The sequence below is a fragment of the Alternaria viburni genome, assembly GCF_023758015.1.
Source record: "Alternaria viburni strain BMP 2772 chromosome Unknown scaffold_17, whole genome shotgun sequence".
Taxonomy (NCBI): domain Eukaryota; kingdom Fungi; phylum Ascomycota; class Dothideomycetes; order Pleosporales; family Pleosporaceae; genus Alternaria; species Alternaria viburni.
The window spans coordinates 70,019-87,048 of NW_026055786.1; the positions used below are offsets into that span (position 1 = coordinate 70,019).

General features: G+C 52.2%; 5 protein-coding genes across 5 annotated transcripts; 3 read left to right on the plus strand and 2 right to left on the minus strand.

Moving 5' to 3' along the window:
• Positions 1 to 2,553: 2,553 nt before the first annotated feature.
• On the plus strand, positions 2,554 to 3,079 carry J4E79_007623 (uncharacterized protein; the record flags this gene model as incomplete). Its single annotated transcript, XM_049356487.1, has 2 exons — positions 2,554 to 2,967; positions 3,056 to 3,079. The coding sequence occupies 2 exons, from the start codon at positions 2,554 to 2,556 to the stop codon at positions 3,077 to 3,079; spliced, it is 438 nt and encodes a 145-aa protein (XP_049208834.1).
• A 985-nt stretch (positions 3,080 to 4,064) lies between these two features.
• Positions 4,065 to 5,730, plus strand: J4E79_007624 (uncharacterized protein; the record flags this gene model as incomplete). Its single annotated transcript, XM_049356488.1, has 3 exons — positions 4,065 to 4,263; positions 4,367 to 4,664; positions 4,737 to 5,730. The coding sequence occupies 3 exons, from the start codon at positions 4,065 to 4,067 to the stop codon at positions 5,728 to 5,730; spliced, it is 1,491 nt and encodes a 496-aa protein (XP_049208835.1).
• Positions 5,731 to 5,941: 211 nt separating this feature from the next.
• On the minus strand, positions 5,942 to 6,883 carry J4E79_007625 (uncharacterized protein; the record flags this gene model as incomplete). Its single annotated transcript, XM_049356489.1, has 1 exon — positions 5,942 to 6,883. The coding sequence occupies one exon, from the start codon at positions 6,881 to 6,883 to the stop codon at positions 5,942 to 5,944; it is 942 nt and encodes a 313-aa protein (XP_049208836.1).
• Positions 6,884 to 7,778: 895 nt separating this feature from the next.
• Positions 7,779 to 9,472, minus strand: SSH4 (Rsp5p-dependent ubiquitination, sorting of cargo proteins at the multivesicular body; the record flags this gene model as incomplete). The annotated part of the gene is made up of 3 exons (XM_049356490.1): positions 7,779 to 8,665; positions 8,717 to 9,022; positions 9,073 to 9,472. The coding sequence occupies 3 exons, from the start codon at positions 9,470 to 9,472 to the stop codon at positions 7,779 to 7,781; spliced, it is 1,593 nt and encodes a 530-aa protein (XP_049208837.1).
• A 3,053-nt stretch (positions 9,473 to 12,525) lies between these two features.
• Positions 12,526 to 15,469, plus strand: J4E79_007627 (uncharacterized protein; the record flags this gene model as incomplete). The annotated part of the gene is made up of 3 exons (XM_049356491.1): positions 12,526 to 12,627; positions 12,689 to 15,310; positions 15,368 to 15,469. 3 exons carry the CDS (start codon positions 12,526 to 12,528, stop codon positions 15,467 to 15,469), a joined length of 2,826 nt encoding a protein of 941 aa, XP_049208838.1.
• Positions 15,470 to 17,030: the final 1,561 nt, after the last annotated feature.

Below are 17,030 nucleotides of genomic sequence, written 5' to 3' on the forward strand. Positions count from 1 at the left end.
GAGCTTCCAGACATGAGAGTTCCCGCATGTCGCCAAGGCGCTAGACTTGGCGGCATGCACGGTGCTCCAGGGTCCATTCTTCCGGTCCCGTGTCCCGCGGCGCCTCCCCAGCTCTTCCTCCTCTCCAGCAGCACCTCATACAAGAAAAACAATGAACAAGTCGGGAGACTACATAAACATCAAAGCATGCAAAACAGGTGGCATGACGTCAATGTAGGCTCTAGGGTGTTCAGCTCCTTGGGTTCCTTGGGTTTTCCTTCCTGGTGTGATTCAATAGGCAAGGCGAGTCAAGTTAACGGAACCGGGAATACGACATGGAGGGGTCCGACGATCGGAGAGAAGGATGGCCATACTTCATGTGTCTGCCATGTTAATCGTAAGGCCCTCTTTACCGAAAACCACGATCTTCTCGACGATGCGGTGACCCAGCTCTGTCCTGTGGTCACGAAGCATTCGCATCGTGCTCGATGCGTTCGGAGTTCCCAAGATGGCGTAACAGCCGTTGTCCAAGCGAGTGTTCTCGACTTCGTTATTGTTTCCAGTTCTTGAAGACTACGAGTGCTCCGGAGCTTCCTCCCTTTGTATCGTTCCTCCTGTAACCCAACTTTGAGAGAGCGCTGTTAATCCTTCGGAGAAACGCACGGCTGCATACAGAATCCACCTTATACTAGGGCAAAACTAAACACCTAAGAGCCTACATTAAGATAAAAACACGCAAAGTAGGTAGCCTAACGTTAACGTAGGCTCTAGGCGTTTACGTTTTCCCTTGTATAAGATCGATTAATTGCGGCAGCAGGTGCATGCTATTGGGCGACGGCGCGCTGACTGCATCTCGCGTGGCACAACCCCCAAAGCTGAGAAACATGAACGCCCAGAACTCTGCCATAGCCTTGTGGCTATGAGCGACACTCTTTCATCATCGTCTTACACTCCCGCAACTCATCACACAGCAACGCATGCTTCAACGTCGAATCTCACAGCTACCACATGGAGAACATTTACAGACCGCTCGAAGGCGACGAAGTTCGCTTTGTGAGGATTCAGCCTGGTGCCTGGACGGATCCCATTCAATGCGATCTGGTATATCTACCGCTGCCTAACACTGAAGTCGATCTGGTAGAGGCATGGTTTTCGGGTAAACCGCTGCCGAGATTACTGAATCAAGAGTTGTATGACCCACGGTCCTTACGTCGATCGTCACCCGTAGAAGAAGAGGATCAAGACAAGAAATCTGCTTCGGCTGCACCAACGTACATAATATCACCTTTTGTTGCATTGTCGTATGCATGGGGCGATCCAAATCTCACGGATGAGCTACTGCTCGATGGCCAACCTGTACAAAGGACCGTCAATCTCGTCGCTGGTCTGCGACGACTGAGAGCTTTGCTCGAGAATCCTTCTGCACCCGATATCTTCCTGGAGAGCAGCATCCTATTCTGGATCGACGCGCTGTGTATCAATCAGGCAGATGAGACAGAAAAGTCGGCCCAGGTACCACGGATGGGAGGGATCTATGGTGCTGCAGAGCTTGTCTTAGCCTGGCTAGGAGAGAACGAAGCAGACAGCGGCATCCAGGAACTCATGCGTTTAGTTCATGAAATGGATACATATGACGAATCGGAATCCAAAGATAACGACGAACTGGAATCTGAAGATGATGACGAGCTGGAATCCGAAGATGACGACGAGTCGGAATACGAAGGTTATGACGAACTGAAATCCAGGATCTCTCAGTTCAGCGACGTCGAACTCTTGGACATGTTTCATGCTTCAATGAATATCACGAGACGGGCATGGTACGAAAGAGTATGGGTAGTACAAGAAATTGTGAGGGCACAACATGTTGTTCTCTTAGCGGGTGCTCATTGGTGCAACTCTGAGCGATTTCCGATTACCTGTTATGTTATCAACTATGTGGTTCATAAGCGACAACTGGCCGATGCCGATATTAAGGCTCTGACTCGACAAGCGAGTTACTCCCATATCCGCAACAAACTTCGTGACAACATCCGAGATATATTCCAATGGCATGACACCAATCCAGACGGGTCTTCTATCTTGACACAAGATGCAAATGTATCTTCTCTCTCAACGCAAGATGCAGACAAAAACGAGAGTGTTTGTTCCCTATCGCCTGAACGTGAAGAGCACATCCCCGATAACTGGACCGACGTGTCACAAGAGCCAAATCGGAGCCCTATGGATGCAAAAGAAGCTCTCAGGACCCGAATCTTTGCCGTCATGTTGGAAGCGGCGATTTCGAATATGGTTTCAACATTTAAAGCAACAATTCCGCATGATTACATCTACGGCGTACTTTCCATCGGTGGTAACCTGAGATGCCCTGATGCGCTGGTGCCGGACTACACACGTCCCTTTGCTGAGATCTTTCATACATATAGTATGGCCATATTGAAACACACAAGCGCTCTTTCTATCATTCCTCGCATCACAAACAAGCTTGAAGGAGTACCCAGTTGGGTTCCGGATTTTCGATCGCCTCGACCGTGTTTGTTCATTCTTTCCAATTATAAACGTGGAAAGATCAACATCATGGAAGACGGTCGGAAGGTCAACATCATGGAAGAAGGTCGGGTCTTGGTAACACCAGGACTCCATCTAGGCGAAGTGGTGCTTGTACACGGGCGCTATTATGATACTGCCTGTGAACTCCAGTTCCACGATATCATCGATCGTTTCGACAAATTCATTGAGAGCGCCTGCGTAAAACTATCTCTGGACAAAGAGGATATTTTGTCGCAGATTTTCAAGGCTCTATCTGAGCAGTTGATACTGGATCGTATGACAACGAGCCAGATCGAACAGACATACGACGACTGCCTGTATCACTCATCACTCGTGCACAGTCAAAGCAGGACATTATCAAGCGACAAGAAGGTCATCTTATCCAGGGAGATTGCGGAGCTTTCGTGGACAGTCACTTCGCAGGGGATTATCTCTGGCCTGGTAAGAGACGACGATAGACCGCAAACGGGAGATGTGGTAGCCTTGATGAATGGAGATGCATGTCCGTGGCTACTCCGCCCTGCTATAGCATCTGGCCAAGAGGAGTTTGTAGTCGTCGGAGCTTGTCGAGAATTTGTCCAGCAACTGGGAGAATATGATAATTATCGTGATACGCATCGCGAAGTAAGGGATTTCCGTTTAGTGTAGCGCTGAAGACAAATCTCAATTCGTTCTAATACGGACCAATCTCTCAGTAGCATTTGGCCCCAATGACACGACTTATCTATAGGTTTATCCCACGTTTCACATTCTCATCTCGTCAAGTAAAGCACCCATCACGCAAAATATGTCCCGACAGATAAATTACAGAGGTCCGACACATGGTTTCAGGCGGTTCCGTACTCAAAGATCGTCGCATTTACTCTTGTCTCATACACACAACCTCTTTTCCTCGAAGAAAGAAAAGAGAAAGCGTTGTGTGCATCCAGCTCGAAATCTGCTGATGGAACAGCGGATTGAGCGAGGCAAGAGACCGTTCTACGAAAGCGCACGCGTTTGGCTTCCAAGCTTCGCGTCGACGCGCGCGTCTCTTCACGGATTGGTGAAGGCAGCGTTGGTGGCTGTATGTGTGGTAGGGTGTGTACGACATGAGTACACAAACCTCACACGCGCGTGGTGATGGTGGCACCGGTTGTGGTTGGGCAGAGTAGGCGGGAGAAAGCGCGGCGTGAGAAAGGGAAAGTTTTTCACGATTATGTCATCGCAGCACTAAGCCTGTAGGGTACTAGCGTTCATAGTTAACCCGCGCAATTCATCCCAACTTCTGCCAGTTCACGCGGCATGCTCAGCACCCGCCAATCATAGTTCTGCACAGATGGCGTGCCTAGGGTCCTGGATTGGCCGCCGGCTTCGCTTGCAGCTTGCAGAGGTTTGGCATGCTGGATTGACGTGACGCTAGTGTTTATGTGGCATCCCGTGGATATCCAAGCCGTGCGTGTAGAGTCAAGCGATGTGAAATCATCAACTTCGGTACTCTCTCTAATCCTCTCATCTCTTGTTTCTGGCTGTTTACTCAGAATCGCGACAGCGACATCAACATGGCGACTGCCCGGTCAGACGAGAAAGCGACGGCGTCATCTCCTGGTCATGACGCCGAAACAGCCATAAACCCAACATCAACCGACAAAGACTTAGCGATCAACCTCGTCGGTGAATGCGCACAAGAAATCGATCCAGCAATTGAAGTAAAAGTTCTTCGAAAGATCGACTGGTTTCTCATCCCAGCCATGATAGTGGGTACGTGAATCCATCACCAACCAACAGCCTCATCCATACGTCCATCCCATCGATTTCAAAACCCAGACCATCATATTTCATCCCTCTAACAAGAAGCCATCAGGCTACGGTCTAGTATACTACGACAAAGCCATCCTCGGTTCCGCCGCTCTCTTCGGCATGACAACCGACCTACATCTCACGCAAACCCTCTCCCCTGCCACTTACACCTCTCCAGCCGTGATCTCGACAACACGCCTCTCATGGGCCACCTCATTGTTCTACTTCGGGATGCTAGCAGGCCTCTACCCCCTCACCTTCGCTCTCCAACGCTTCAACTTAGGCCGTATCCTTGGCGCCGTCGTCTTACTCTGGAGTCTCATTTGCATGTTGACAGCCGCTGTTACAGACTACAGGGGATTGTATGTACAGCGTTTCTTTTTGGGATTCGTGGAAAGTATCATTCCAACGGGTTTTATGACAATAGTAAGCAGCTACTACACGCAACGCGAGCAATCCGTTCGCCAGTCCTGGTGGTTTAGCAGCACGGGGCTCTTCACCATCATCGGTGGCGCGCTGAACTACGGGTTCGCACAGATAACTTCCGGCGCCTTACGCCGTTGGCAGTACATCTACCTCCTCGCTGGGTGTCTAACCTTCCTCTTCGGTTGCTTCTGCTTCTTCATCCCCAATTCCTGCGCCGAGGCGTGGTTTCTGACGAAGAACGAACGCGTGGTAGCTGTTGAGCGGCTGAGGAAGGGAGCGACGGGCGTGCGGTGTCAGAAGATCAAGATGTATCAACTCAGGGAATGCGTCACGGATGTAAAGTTTTACCTCGTATTCCTGCTCATGGGGTCAGCATACACCGTCAACGGCGCAGTCTCCGGATTCGGCCCACTTATCGTAAACACATTCGGATGGTCGCCTCTCGCATCCATACTCTGGCAGTTTCCGCTTGGACTCATTTGTCTTGTCACGATCCTGCTGTGCGGATGGTCGTCCTCGCGGATACCCAACATCCGGATCATCTTACTCATCGTAAACTGCCTCCCCGTCATAGCCGGCTGCGCCATGATCTGGAAATCCTCCTGGACATACCATGCCCCCACGCCCGTCGCGGGCTACTCCATAATCGGCACTTTCGGCGCGGTAGTCAGCCAAACAATTGTCATTGCCATGTCCAACGTCAGCGGCGCAACGAAGAAGAGTGCCATGGCCGGTACGGTCTTCGTTGCGTATTGCGTAGGCAATATCGTTGGACCGCTGTTGATACGGAGTCAGGAAAAGGGGCAACATTATCCTAGGTTATGGACAGGTTTGATCATCTGTTATTGTATTACAATTGCGTCGGCCGTAGCGCTTTATGTGCATCTCAAGAGGGAGAATGCGAAAAGGGATGAGATGAGTGTTGATGAGGGGGAGAGGGATAAGTTGGCGTTTATGGACTTGACGGATAAGGAGAATGTGTACTTTAGGTATGTGTTGTGATGGTGTTTCGGCAGGTCTACGTAGAAACCGATTTCGAACTTTGCACTCAGCGTATGCCTCGATCCCACGCGGAACGATCAATCAAAAACGCATATGACTTCAGGGCTTCCACGTCTGGCCAAATGGCATGTGTTCTAATTCACAACCCGACTCTTCCCCAGAAAGCTGTGCATAAACGCGCACAGCAGCATATTTCGTATCCTCCAACTTCCTAAACCCAATCTTCATCGCCTCTGCCCGCATTATCCTCGCCCATACATTGGGGTAAAACCCTGATATCGCTACTGTATCCAACAGGTGTCTGGTGCAGACAGAGACTCTTGTCTAAGTTTGCACTGCTCGGTTCCATTTGCTCATCGATCCTGGCCTCCAACTCGATGATAAACCTGACGGCGATATCCAGGGGCACGCGCAGGATATCAAGGCCAGCGGCATCGTCTCTGTCGATGGGCAGAGCGAGTGGTTTGAGAGGATCAAGAGAAATGTGGATACCGGTGCTGGTCCGATTTGCTACTCCGGTGAGAATAACCAGCACAGTCTTCGTCCTTGCTACTTCGCGCAGACTGACGAAGCCGTCTGAACCACATCTAGCTGTCGAGTCACGGCGGTCGCATACGAGGATAACAGCAGGGAGAAGCGGATGCACGGAGTAGTTCTCCATATCCAACGAGACACGCCGTGCTTGCGCACAAAGCTCCAAATGCGCCTCCAAGATCTGCGGTAAGCTGTCCGGACCCGTCCCCGCAACTCTCACAGGCGCAGCGAAAAAATGTCCAAACTCGATATCCAGCTTGCCACAGCTCCGACGCCATTCTTCGTATATAGCAGCAAAGACACCGCCGGACATACACGTCTTCTCGGGGGCGTGGGGTGCACCTGTTTGCGCTGACTGAAGCCAATAGAATGCCGTGGGTTTGTTGCACAGTTCCTTTGCTATGTCGCCGACCGTGCCTTCGACGTCGCGGAGGACAATGCGGAAGCGGTCAATCGAGGTCCAGATGACTTTTTGCATCCAGCGGAATTGGGCTTCGCGCTGGAAGTGCCAGGAGCGTTTTAGGTCGGCGAGGATGAGGGATTCTGGGAGTGACGAGAAGATGATGGCGGGATTACGCCATGGATGTGGACTGTCTGCCCATGAATTGTTTGTTGACATCGTTGTTGGACTGTGGAAGGTATCGGAGGTGGTGGCGATATTGAATGCGTTTAAGAGTATGTGAGATGATGAACAGCAAGATGAAGCTATTCGACAAGTTGAGTGAGCGCTAGGTTTTCACTTTGGTACGCCAAGTACGACAACCTGGAAGAGTACCATGGTTGTCTATGAGGCCGGGATTTGTATGCTTGTGGGGTTCGACAATGAGGATGACTCATGTTCGTAAACTGCGTTCTTGGTACTCGGTGCTGAAGCGGGAGTCAGGAAGAGCTTGCACTTATCGCACAAGGCGGGTGAGTAGCTGACTTTTGGAAAGACCCTAGGAAGTGGCTGGACCTGCCCTTGTTAATGAGAAAGACGCATGAGAGGGGAGAAACAATAAGAGCGTGGTAAGAGCGTATGTGTATTGACATTCCAACCAACTCGTCGCTTTACTACTACAAACCACAGCTACCACATGAGTAGCCAAAGCCAGCCGCAATCCAATTTGACCACGCTTCAACGCACATGAATCCAATCTATCCCTTATCAAAACGCCAGCAACAAGAGCATTCGTGTGCTTAATCATTCGTGACTCCTCCCAGAAAGCAAGCAAAAATAAACGTGACAATGCTCGCTTCCATAAACGCCAGGTAGGTTGTTGGACTGGTGAGATAATCAACCTGCTCGAAAATATGTTTCGCTGCCACCCATGCAGTCCATGGAGAAAGTCCCCACAGCGGTGCGTCGGATCCATAATGATCCTTCGCAATGAGATGGATCCAGCCCCGGCAACGATAGGAAAAAGGAAAAAGTTGAGCGATAGGGTATAGTGAAAAGACGCAATCCTTCCTCTCGGATTCGTCAGAACAATGGAGAGTAGAGTAAGACAAAAGAAAAATGACTTCCAGCTCGTCTAGCGGGGTCCACGCGGTCTCACACCAGCTTCCGTCGCGCTCCTCACTCTGATAGCAGGACGCCGTATCTCAGGTGTATCGGCCATGGCCGCATCATAGCTGGGTACCGGTGGACTTCTTTCCCCAGGCTGCTGCTGGTTCTGCAGGAGCGGTGCTCGCTCGTCCCAGTATCCGTTTCGTTCGTGATCGGCCGTGTTGCGCAGGTTGGGCGAGCCAACAGGACTACTGTATTCCGGAGGAAGTTCGCCAGGTGACAGAAGTCCAAGACCTTGACGTTGGTCTACGGGGATTGTAGTTGTCGCGTGATCATCGTGGCTCGCCCCTTCACCGACATCTTCGTTAGAGTCGACCAGACTAAGGGCGGCTAATGAGATGTCGGTTGGACTGCGCTGCGGGCCGGGGCTCGTTGGTACTTGGCGTCCGAGACGCATTTGCTGGCTGCTGGAACGGCCGTGGCCAAAACCGGCTTGGATGTAGCTTCCGCCCATACCTTCTCTTATGCCCTCGCGACCAGAGTCGAGTAGTATGGATCCTTGTTCGCTGCCGTAGGGGGGTGGGGGTGCGAGGCTGCCGGTTTGGGGGGCTAGACCCCATTTCTTGACGTTGGCTTCGATGAAGACGAAGCCCATTTGGCCGAAGTTGACGTGAACTTGGCACGGGCCGTTTGCGCCTACGGTGGGGAAGAAGTTTTGTGTCTTGAGTCCGTGGGCGACGTCGTCGAGTTTCTTTCCATTTCGCGTGAAGAAGATTGTTCCTGTTCGAGGTCTGTATCCAACACCAATGACATCTCCTTGCACGTAAGATGGGCCGTAAGCGGAGGGTTGGAAGGGCTGGTTGTATCGGCGGTTTCCGTTGGACATGTACGATATCGAGGCTTTGTGGTATCCTGATAAATGTTAGTAAAAGAGTGAAAGGTAGGACGTCGTCTTAGACATACCTGGTAGTCTGAACAACGGGTACGGCTTCGTTGTGACGCCAATCGCAATGCTAGTGTTCTCGGGCTTCTCGTAGACCTTGGCTTCCCAGTAGTAGACTTCGTTTTGCTTCGGGATCGGGAGGTTGCTCTGGACGCTGCACTCCGAATCAAAGAACTCAATTTCCGTGCGGCCTTCGACAAAGCAGTTGGCAATCTCTAGTTCGGGCTCAAATTCCCAGGCGGACACTCCCTTCTCTTGTATAGCCAAGAACTGCGATAGTGATATGTCGGTTTGAACGGACTCGGGCGGGTTGGCTTGCACAAAAGCTGTGGAGGTTAGCTGGTGCTCTCCCTGCACAATAACCTGCCTGGCATACCTTTCGCTCTCATGTACTCTGTTCTTTGCAGGTCGTCCATATCCTCTAGCGCCTCGGCCTCCTCCTTGGCAAACTGCTGCTCGTCGTCATATTCACCCGGCCGTGTTATCCGGTCGAGGAAGATGCGCCCTGTGTTGGTGTAGCGGAAGTAGTAAACAATGGCGGCAATGATAAGGCACACGCCCGCAGCGCCCAGCACGGAGAATATGCCTATCATGATGCCCTTGGCCGTCGAGCCGAGAGTGTTGTTGTATCTTGATATCCGCACGTCATCGAGCTGTGAAGCCGGTTCTCCGGTAAGGATGGTGGCATGCGCAAAGGGCGCATTGCCGGTCGGGTAGTAGGACCGGGAGAGCGTCGTGTGCGGCGAGCCCGCTTGCAGCGGTTCTTGAGGCAGCATAATCGACTGCTATGGGGGTTGCGATTCGGTGAGGGCGGGTGCGATGGGCGCAGCAGCGCTCGTTCCGGGATGAAGTCGTCCAGTGGAGTCGCTGGACGGATCAGTGGGGGCCGGTAACCACTCGTTGACGTGCCGCGGCGGATGGCTGGCAGAGCTGGCGACAGGGCAGCGACGCGATGGGGCGTGGTGAAGGTGCGAATTGCCGTCGGTAGCAGTGCGCCGTCGTGGGTGAGGGTGAAGGAAAGGCGTCGAAGTGTGATGATGGATTGGCGTGATTGTGAGATCGGCGTGAGACGTCAAGTGCCTGACGCAGCTTGGCTTGGAATCGCGCGGCGCTTTGCCACCTCCGCCTGCACACGACACTCTGAGCCCCCGGTCCTGGATTCTGCCGATCTACCCGTCACGTTACAGATTCGCCGCGAAACACCACACTTGGGAAAATCAATACTTTCGTAGGCTTCAACGGCGTCCCTTAGCATTGCGCTGGCTCCCTTCGCCGTCTTGAAGCGGTAATCTCGACCATGGTAGTCGTCGCGCAGCAATCCAGACCGAAAAACCAACTCAGACTTGCATGGCCACGACATCATGCGTGCACTACTCTTCTAGAAGGCTGCGAGCCTTCCTACGACACAACAGAAATTGCTGTACTTGCATCACCCTCGGTTCTGGTCCCTCGCAAAAAGTAGACATATCGCTAATCCAGACATGCCAGAATAGACAGGCCAAATTTAGCCCTTGACGCGATTGCTTTTGTTCAAGCGCGGGGAAATGCTTCTGAGGCACTTGATCCACTGGCGAACCCATGTCGTACAGTCCTGAAACACCAACATAGCAGAGCCGCCTTCAAAGGCGCTTCAGCAGCTAGTGTCTGTGCCTGATATCGGTAAGCCCTATCAATATCTCGTTACTGCATACATAATGAGACGAGGCTCTTTGGAGCTCGCCTCGATGTCCTGAAGTTAGCAACATGGTTGCTCATTCTCTCTCATCGCGCAAGGGGACTTCTTTAAGTTGCCGACGACTCAATAGCCTGTCTGACATCATGTTGTGCTCGATGGCCGATTGCACTGGAATTCCGTCCCGCGCTTCCATCACACGCAGCCTGAACATCAGTCTTGCGTTGTTCTACGGATAGGATGCCGACCCGCTCGCCATTGACGTCAAAGACGTCAAAGACGTCAAAGCTCATACCCTGAGTAATCGATAGCGGCTCCAATACGTTAATGAGGAAGAAGCAAGAATAGTCATGAGTTGTCGAATAAGGCGTATGATACATGACTTGATAATCTGAAGGAAGCAGTTGGAAGCTTGGAGACAGACCATGCTCTCTCAAAAGAGGCGTAAATTCAGTAATGGCTTCGTGCATGGTCCAAAGGAGAGAAGTTACCTAGGTAGTGTCAATTATTGTCAGATGACATCGAACAACAATACATTCGCGCAGACATTTGTTCGGAATTGTGTAACTTGAACCTTCATCAAGTTGCACGGGAACTCAGTAGTAGACAACTGTCTGTGGGGGTATTCATTGGCATGATATTTTGACTTCATAGACGGCCCATGCAGACGCAGCTCATCGACGTAGGCTGCATGTAGTTCAAGTCTGATACGAGTCCTCGTCCTTTGTCATTAATTGAGGATGGCGAGGTCCTAGCGACGCGTTCATCTTTGTGGACCAGGCGTATTGCTTCCGTCTTGCTGGCAGCCATGGGGCAGTCGCCGTTGTGTAACTGGAAGGAGGCTCAATTGTACTATCATCATAGCACAAGAACCCAACATGTCCATGTCATGGTACACGCGAATCACGCAAGCATCCAAGTGAGCAATGGATACTATCCGGAATCAGTTCTGTACCTCTCTTACAGTGGGTCATTGACCATCACAATGTGCCTTCCGTTGTCGGCGCCTTCTGGCTCTTGATGACTGGCTTGTGTTGTTGACGGCTGCTGGCACATGGGCTGTGCTGCGCCTTGAGCGTGGAGTAATGTATTTCGAAGACGGGTAGTGTATTGCGTGACTGAGAGAAATGACTGCGCCTTGACGTTCTTGATGCTTTTGAGACTTCCTCACGGGGTCTCCGGAAGTGAGGTCGAGGAGTAAGGGTCATCGAGCTAGTAAAGTGAGACAACCTTGGAACAGGAAGGAGCGATGGCGATGCACGTGATTTCTCTGAAGCACTCACATGACTTTTTAGGTGCTGCCCGGACGTCAATTCTCGACTGACGCGATACCGGACGGCGTTATGGAAGCAGGAGCACGATGCAGGTGCTGCGGTACGACGTGTGCTAAGAGCACCGACTTGTACAACAGACGGCTGATGACAGGTGCTGTTTTCGACTACCGCGCAATATCGACCATTGACATACCGTGTGAATGATGAGGCGCGATGAAGGCGACTTTGTTTGTTGGCGTGGAAGAGCTGGGGAATGTCTTGCACGCGTCTCGCAGTCACGTCGCCCTTTTCTACCGAGCCCGCCCGACTTGGGCGGTCGCAAGCAGGCACATCACCCCAGCAGACGCGCACTCACTGAGATTACGACCGCGCCCGCTTTATACCGCCCCTGAAGCTCACCGTCTCGGCCTTGGTAAAGGCTGACTGCGCTCGCATCCTCGACTCAGTCGCACGGCAGCTGCTCCTGCCTAGCTCACCGCCCGCTGCGCATAATTGGGTCGCAAGCAGAACCCACTGCACGTTACCGGCTCCCGCGTCATTCTCGAGCAAACTTGTTGCACTACACGCAAAATATTACAGCGAGGGAATAATTTGTCGGCCGCTAGAAAAACATGTTCGTCGCCTTGTAGCCCGCCCTATTGTCTGTTTCGCGTGGAAGGCTGGTGAGCACTGCCCCTCATTGTTCATTCGCCCATGGCTTTCCCCATCAGAGCTAACCATGAAGCGTACCAGCAGAACAAGCTTAAGTCGCCAGGGTCTACTCTTTTTTCCGCCTGCTTCACCTCCGCAGCGCAGCCCTGCTTTTCCGCACATACCCAATTCGAGGGTGCTACTAGACTCTCGCACACACCTTCCCCGCACTGCGAAGTAATCCACCGCAAATATGGCGTGGCAACCCCAAGAGGAGCCCCTGCGACAGCTGGCGCAGTGTCTGAGGGACTCGCTGAGCGGCCATGATCAGAATGCGCGCAAGAATGCCGGAGAGGTTCGTTTGTCCCTGCTATGAATTGCATTGCTGTACTGTGCTGACCGCGGCGACCACACAGATGCTCAAGTCGGCCCAAACTTCACCTGATATCGACAAGTACCTCGCCTACATCTTCTCCAGCAGCCAGCCCCCGTCCGTCGTGAACATGGACGCCTCTCAATACTTTCAGACGCGCGCTGCCGCTGCTGTTATGCTCAAGAACGACATCAAGACCGGCTACAAATCGATGCCCGACTCCACCAAGGACTACATACGATCAGTGATACTTGCGGGATTGCAAGACTCGACTACGCAAATACGGGGCTACGCGGGAAATGTCATAACGGAGATTGTGCGCCAGGGCTCTATTATGGGCTGGCCCCAGATTCTCTCAGAGCTGGTCGGCATGGTCAGCAACGCCGACGGCAGTGTCTCGACACAGGCGCAAGAAGGCGCCATGGGCGCGCTGCTCAAGATCTGTGAGGACAACAGGAAGGCTCTGGACCGGGACTACCAAGGACAAAAGCCCCTCAACTTCCTCTTTCCCCAGCTGCTCGAACTCACAACAAGCCCCCAGCCCCGAGTACGCGCCGACGCATTGGCCGCTATCAACGTATTCGTCCCAGAGAAGCCCCAGGCCGTCGTCGCGAACATCGACATGCTCATGCAGCAGCTTTTCAAACTAGCCACTGACCCCAGCGAAGACGTGCGGAAACACGTCTGCCGAACCTTCGTCCACATAGCCGACATCGCTCCTCAGATGATAATACCACATATGGAGGGTCTGGTCGAATTCATGGTCGCACAGCAGCGCACTGAGAACAATGCAGACCTGGCTTTGGACGCGGCCGAGTTCTGGCTGTGTGCCAGTGAGGATGAGAAGATGAGGGACCACCTTGGACCATATCTGGCCAAGATAATACCTGTATTGCTATCCAGCATGGTGTATAGCGAGGATGAGATTCTCCGTCTAGAGGGTGAAGAGGAGGACTATGAGCAGGAGGATCGGGAACAAGACATCAAACCTCAGTTCGCATCAAGCAAGGCCGCGCGACTTACCACAAACGCGAACGGCGAGACGGTCCCAGGCTCGAATGGAGCCGGATTACCCACAGGCGATGACGATGGTCTCAGCGACGGCGAGATTGACGACTTTGACGACGATGACGAGTTCGGCGACCCCGAGGAGATGTGGAACCTTCGAAAGTGCTCCGCTGCGGCCCTTGATGTCCTCGCATCCGTCTTCCACGAGGCCGTGTTCCAGGCGACTCTTCCATACCTCACAGACAACCTTAACCACGCTGAATGGCCCAACCGGGAGTCCGCAGTTCTGGCTCTTGGCGCTATTGCGGATGGCTGCATGGAAGTTGTGGAGCCGCATCTTCCCATGCTCACTCCATTCCTCCTGACACTACTGAACGACCCGAAGCCTGTTGTGCGCCAAATCACATGCTGGACTCTCGGTCGCTACTCGGGATGGGCTGCGCATCTCGATGGGGCTGGCAAGAAGCAGTTCTTCGAACCAATGATGGAGGGAATTCTGGTGAAGATGCTCGACACCAACAAGCGCGTCCAGGAAGCTGCGGCGTCAGCCTTTGCAAATCTCGAGGAGAAGGCCAACGTTGAGCTAACCCTATACTGTCCCGTCATTGTCAAGCAGTTCGTACAGTGCTTTGCTATGTACAAGGACCGGAACATGTTCATCCTTTACGACTGCGTTCAGACACTGGCCGAACACGTCGGACCTGCACTGGCAGACGACTCGCTCGTCCAGACACTTATGCCCGCGCTCATTCAACGATGGAACAAGGTGTCAGACCAATCAAGAGAAATGTTCCCATTGCTGGAGTGCCTCTCCTATGTTGCCACCGCTCTCGGACCCAAATTCGCGCCATACGCAGCTGGCATATTCGCTAGGTGCATGAAGATCATCCACCGCAACCTCGAAGAAGGTCAAATGGCGGCTGAGATTCAAGGTTTCGAGCCTCCGGACAAAGACTTCTTGGTAACAAGCCTTGACTTGCTCAGCGCCATCATCCAAGCCCTCAACTCCCAGGACAGCGCGACACTAGTCACACAAGCACCAAACTTCTTCAACCTACTAGTTGTCTGCATGCGGGACCCAAACAACGACGTGCGACAGTCTGCATACGCACTTCTCGGAGACTGCGCCATCTACGTCTTCCAACAACTCCAGCCCCATCTGCGAGACGTATTGACCACCCTCATCACACAGTTAGACGTTTCGCGGATAGATTCTAACAGTCTCGACACTGGATACTCAGTCATTAACAACGCCTGCTGGTCCGTCGGCGAGATTGCCATGTGCCACAAAGAAGGCATGGAGCCCTATGTTGAGCAGTTGCTCCAGAAGCTGGGTAACATCCTCTTCGACGAGCGCGTTCCAGAATCTTTGAACGAGAACGCAGCCATTGCTCTCGGTCGTCTAGGTCTTGGTAGCGCGCCCTTACTTGCCCCCCATCTCGCTCAAATTGCCCCTCCTTTCCTCCGCGCCATCAGGAAAGTGCAATGGACGGATGAGAAGTGCCACGCACTCACTGGGTTCATGTTGATTGTGCTGGCCAATCCAGGAGCCATGGAACAATCTCTTCTGGAGTTCTTCAGCGATATGTCTCAGGCTGATCGGAATGTTGTTCGCGGACCTACGGCTGGTCGACAGGTGCAGGAGACGTTCCAGAAGGTGAGATCACATCCACGCTTGACAACGATGAGGACATTCAGCTAACACCGTTACCAGGTCATCCAGCAATACAAAGGCATGATCGGCAACTTCGACGCCTTCCTCGGCGGCCTGCCTTCGGAGCAGCAGGCTCGCTTCCGCGAGTTGTACTCTGTCTGAGTACATACAAAAACCGTATCAACTTCCGATATCATCATTTCCCACATGTGTGTGCGTGCTACCGCGGGCGTTGAATAAGGGATAGGACAAGGGCATGTCTGGTCTGGATCTCAGCTTAGAGGAAGAGGTGGAAATACCGGAAATACCAGATAAGAGGAGGAAATGGGACTAGTGATAGCATTTTCGGCAGGCAAATAGGGGGGTGGCAGGGTGAATATCTATATAGAACATGTGTGTTTTTCATCTTTCTTTTTTTTCAGCGAGCGAAGAGCGTAGCCCTTTGAATTCACGTATGAGTAAAGAGGCGATGATATATGCGTACGAACCATTTCCAAGGCGTTTTGTTTTGAGCGGATGTAGGTAGTTTAGTAGGTAGTAGGTAGTAGGTAGTCTTAGTTTAGCTTTAGTATAGTTCTATTTCATGTTCGATGTTCGATGTTGGTGTTTCTTGGTGCACATTACACGGCCACAAGAGGATTGTATGATGTTGGTCGATCAGAGTCTATACGTTGTTCCGCAGAGCCTGCGATTACCTTTAATCAGCTGGTGATGTACAAGGGGAAATGCACTGTCCCACTGCCTCGTCAATTGGCACTACCGCCGGCCGATCGATCGGTGATTGGACCGCGAACTGACGTCGTACTGCGCAAGGCAGACGAGAAGGCTGATTGGTTTCCAGGAAGCGACAGTGCTGAACCCGACTTCCCTGGACAGTACGCCTCGTTGTTTGACCTGAGAGGCTCATCGGTTGCGGGAGCGAGTGACTTAATTATCCGTTAAGCAGAAGACAAGCTGTTTACGACATCCGAATGATGTTATATTGTCGTCCGCTCACACCCCGACACTGCTGGATTGCTGCTACCTTTTGCTTTTCAGACGCGTAACGCGGAGTTGCTCAGCCCCTCCGCAGTCGAGCTGAAACTGAAGCGGTGAGGTGCGCCACGTGGGTATAAATGACCGTGTCTCTCTTTCCGATCATAACTATCTTCATCGCGGCTTTCACTACATACCACACAACTACATCTCTCTTCACTTCCCTCAACATCGTCTCGCGACTTCCACTCACCAGCACGTGGCTACATCCCTCTTCACTATGACAAACGTTCTCTATCCTACGAACTATACCACAGAATTCGTGGTCAGTGGTTTCTACGGTCCAGGCGGATGGGCAGCTTGGTGCATCAGCCTTGTCGCATCTTGGGCACCGATCCTGTTCGAGAACTACACCCACAATTTCCACCTCATCGCGTACGCCTTGTACATGAACTGGGCAGCCATGGATTCTTTCCGATATTTGTCCCTGAAACGAAGATTAGATGAACTGGATTCGAGGAAGCAAAGGCTAAATCCACATCTCTTGTTCTTTGCCACAAACGATTCTGATACGTTCATCTTTCAAAAACACTGGCCATCGGATCTAGATGAGGACACACCTTGGGACCTGGAAACAATACCAATAGCGGAGAATATCACACGCCAGTCCCAAGAGGCCAATATCCGACTCGACAATATGACAGAACCTGTCCACGAATTATGGGATAATTACACGACGCCTACAACA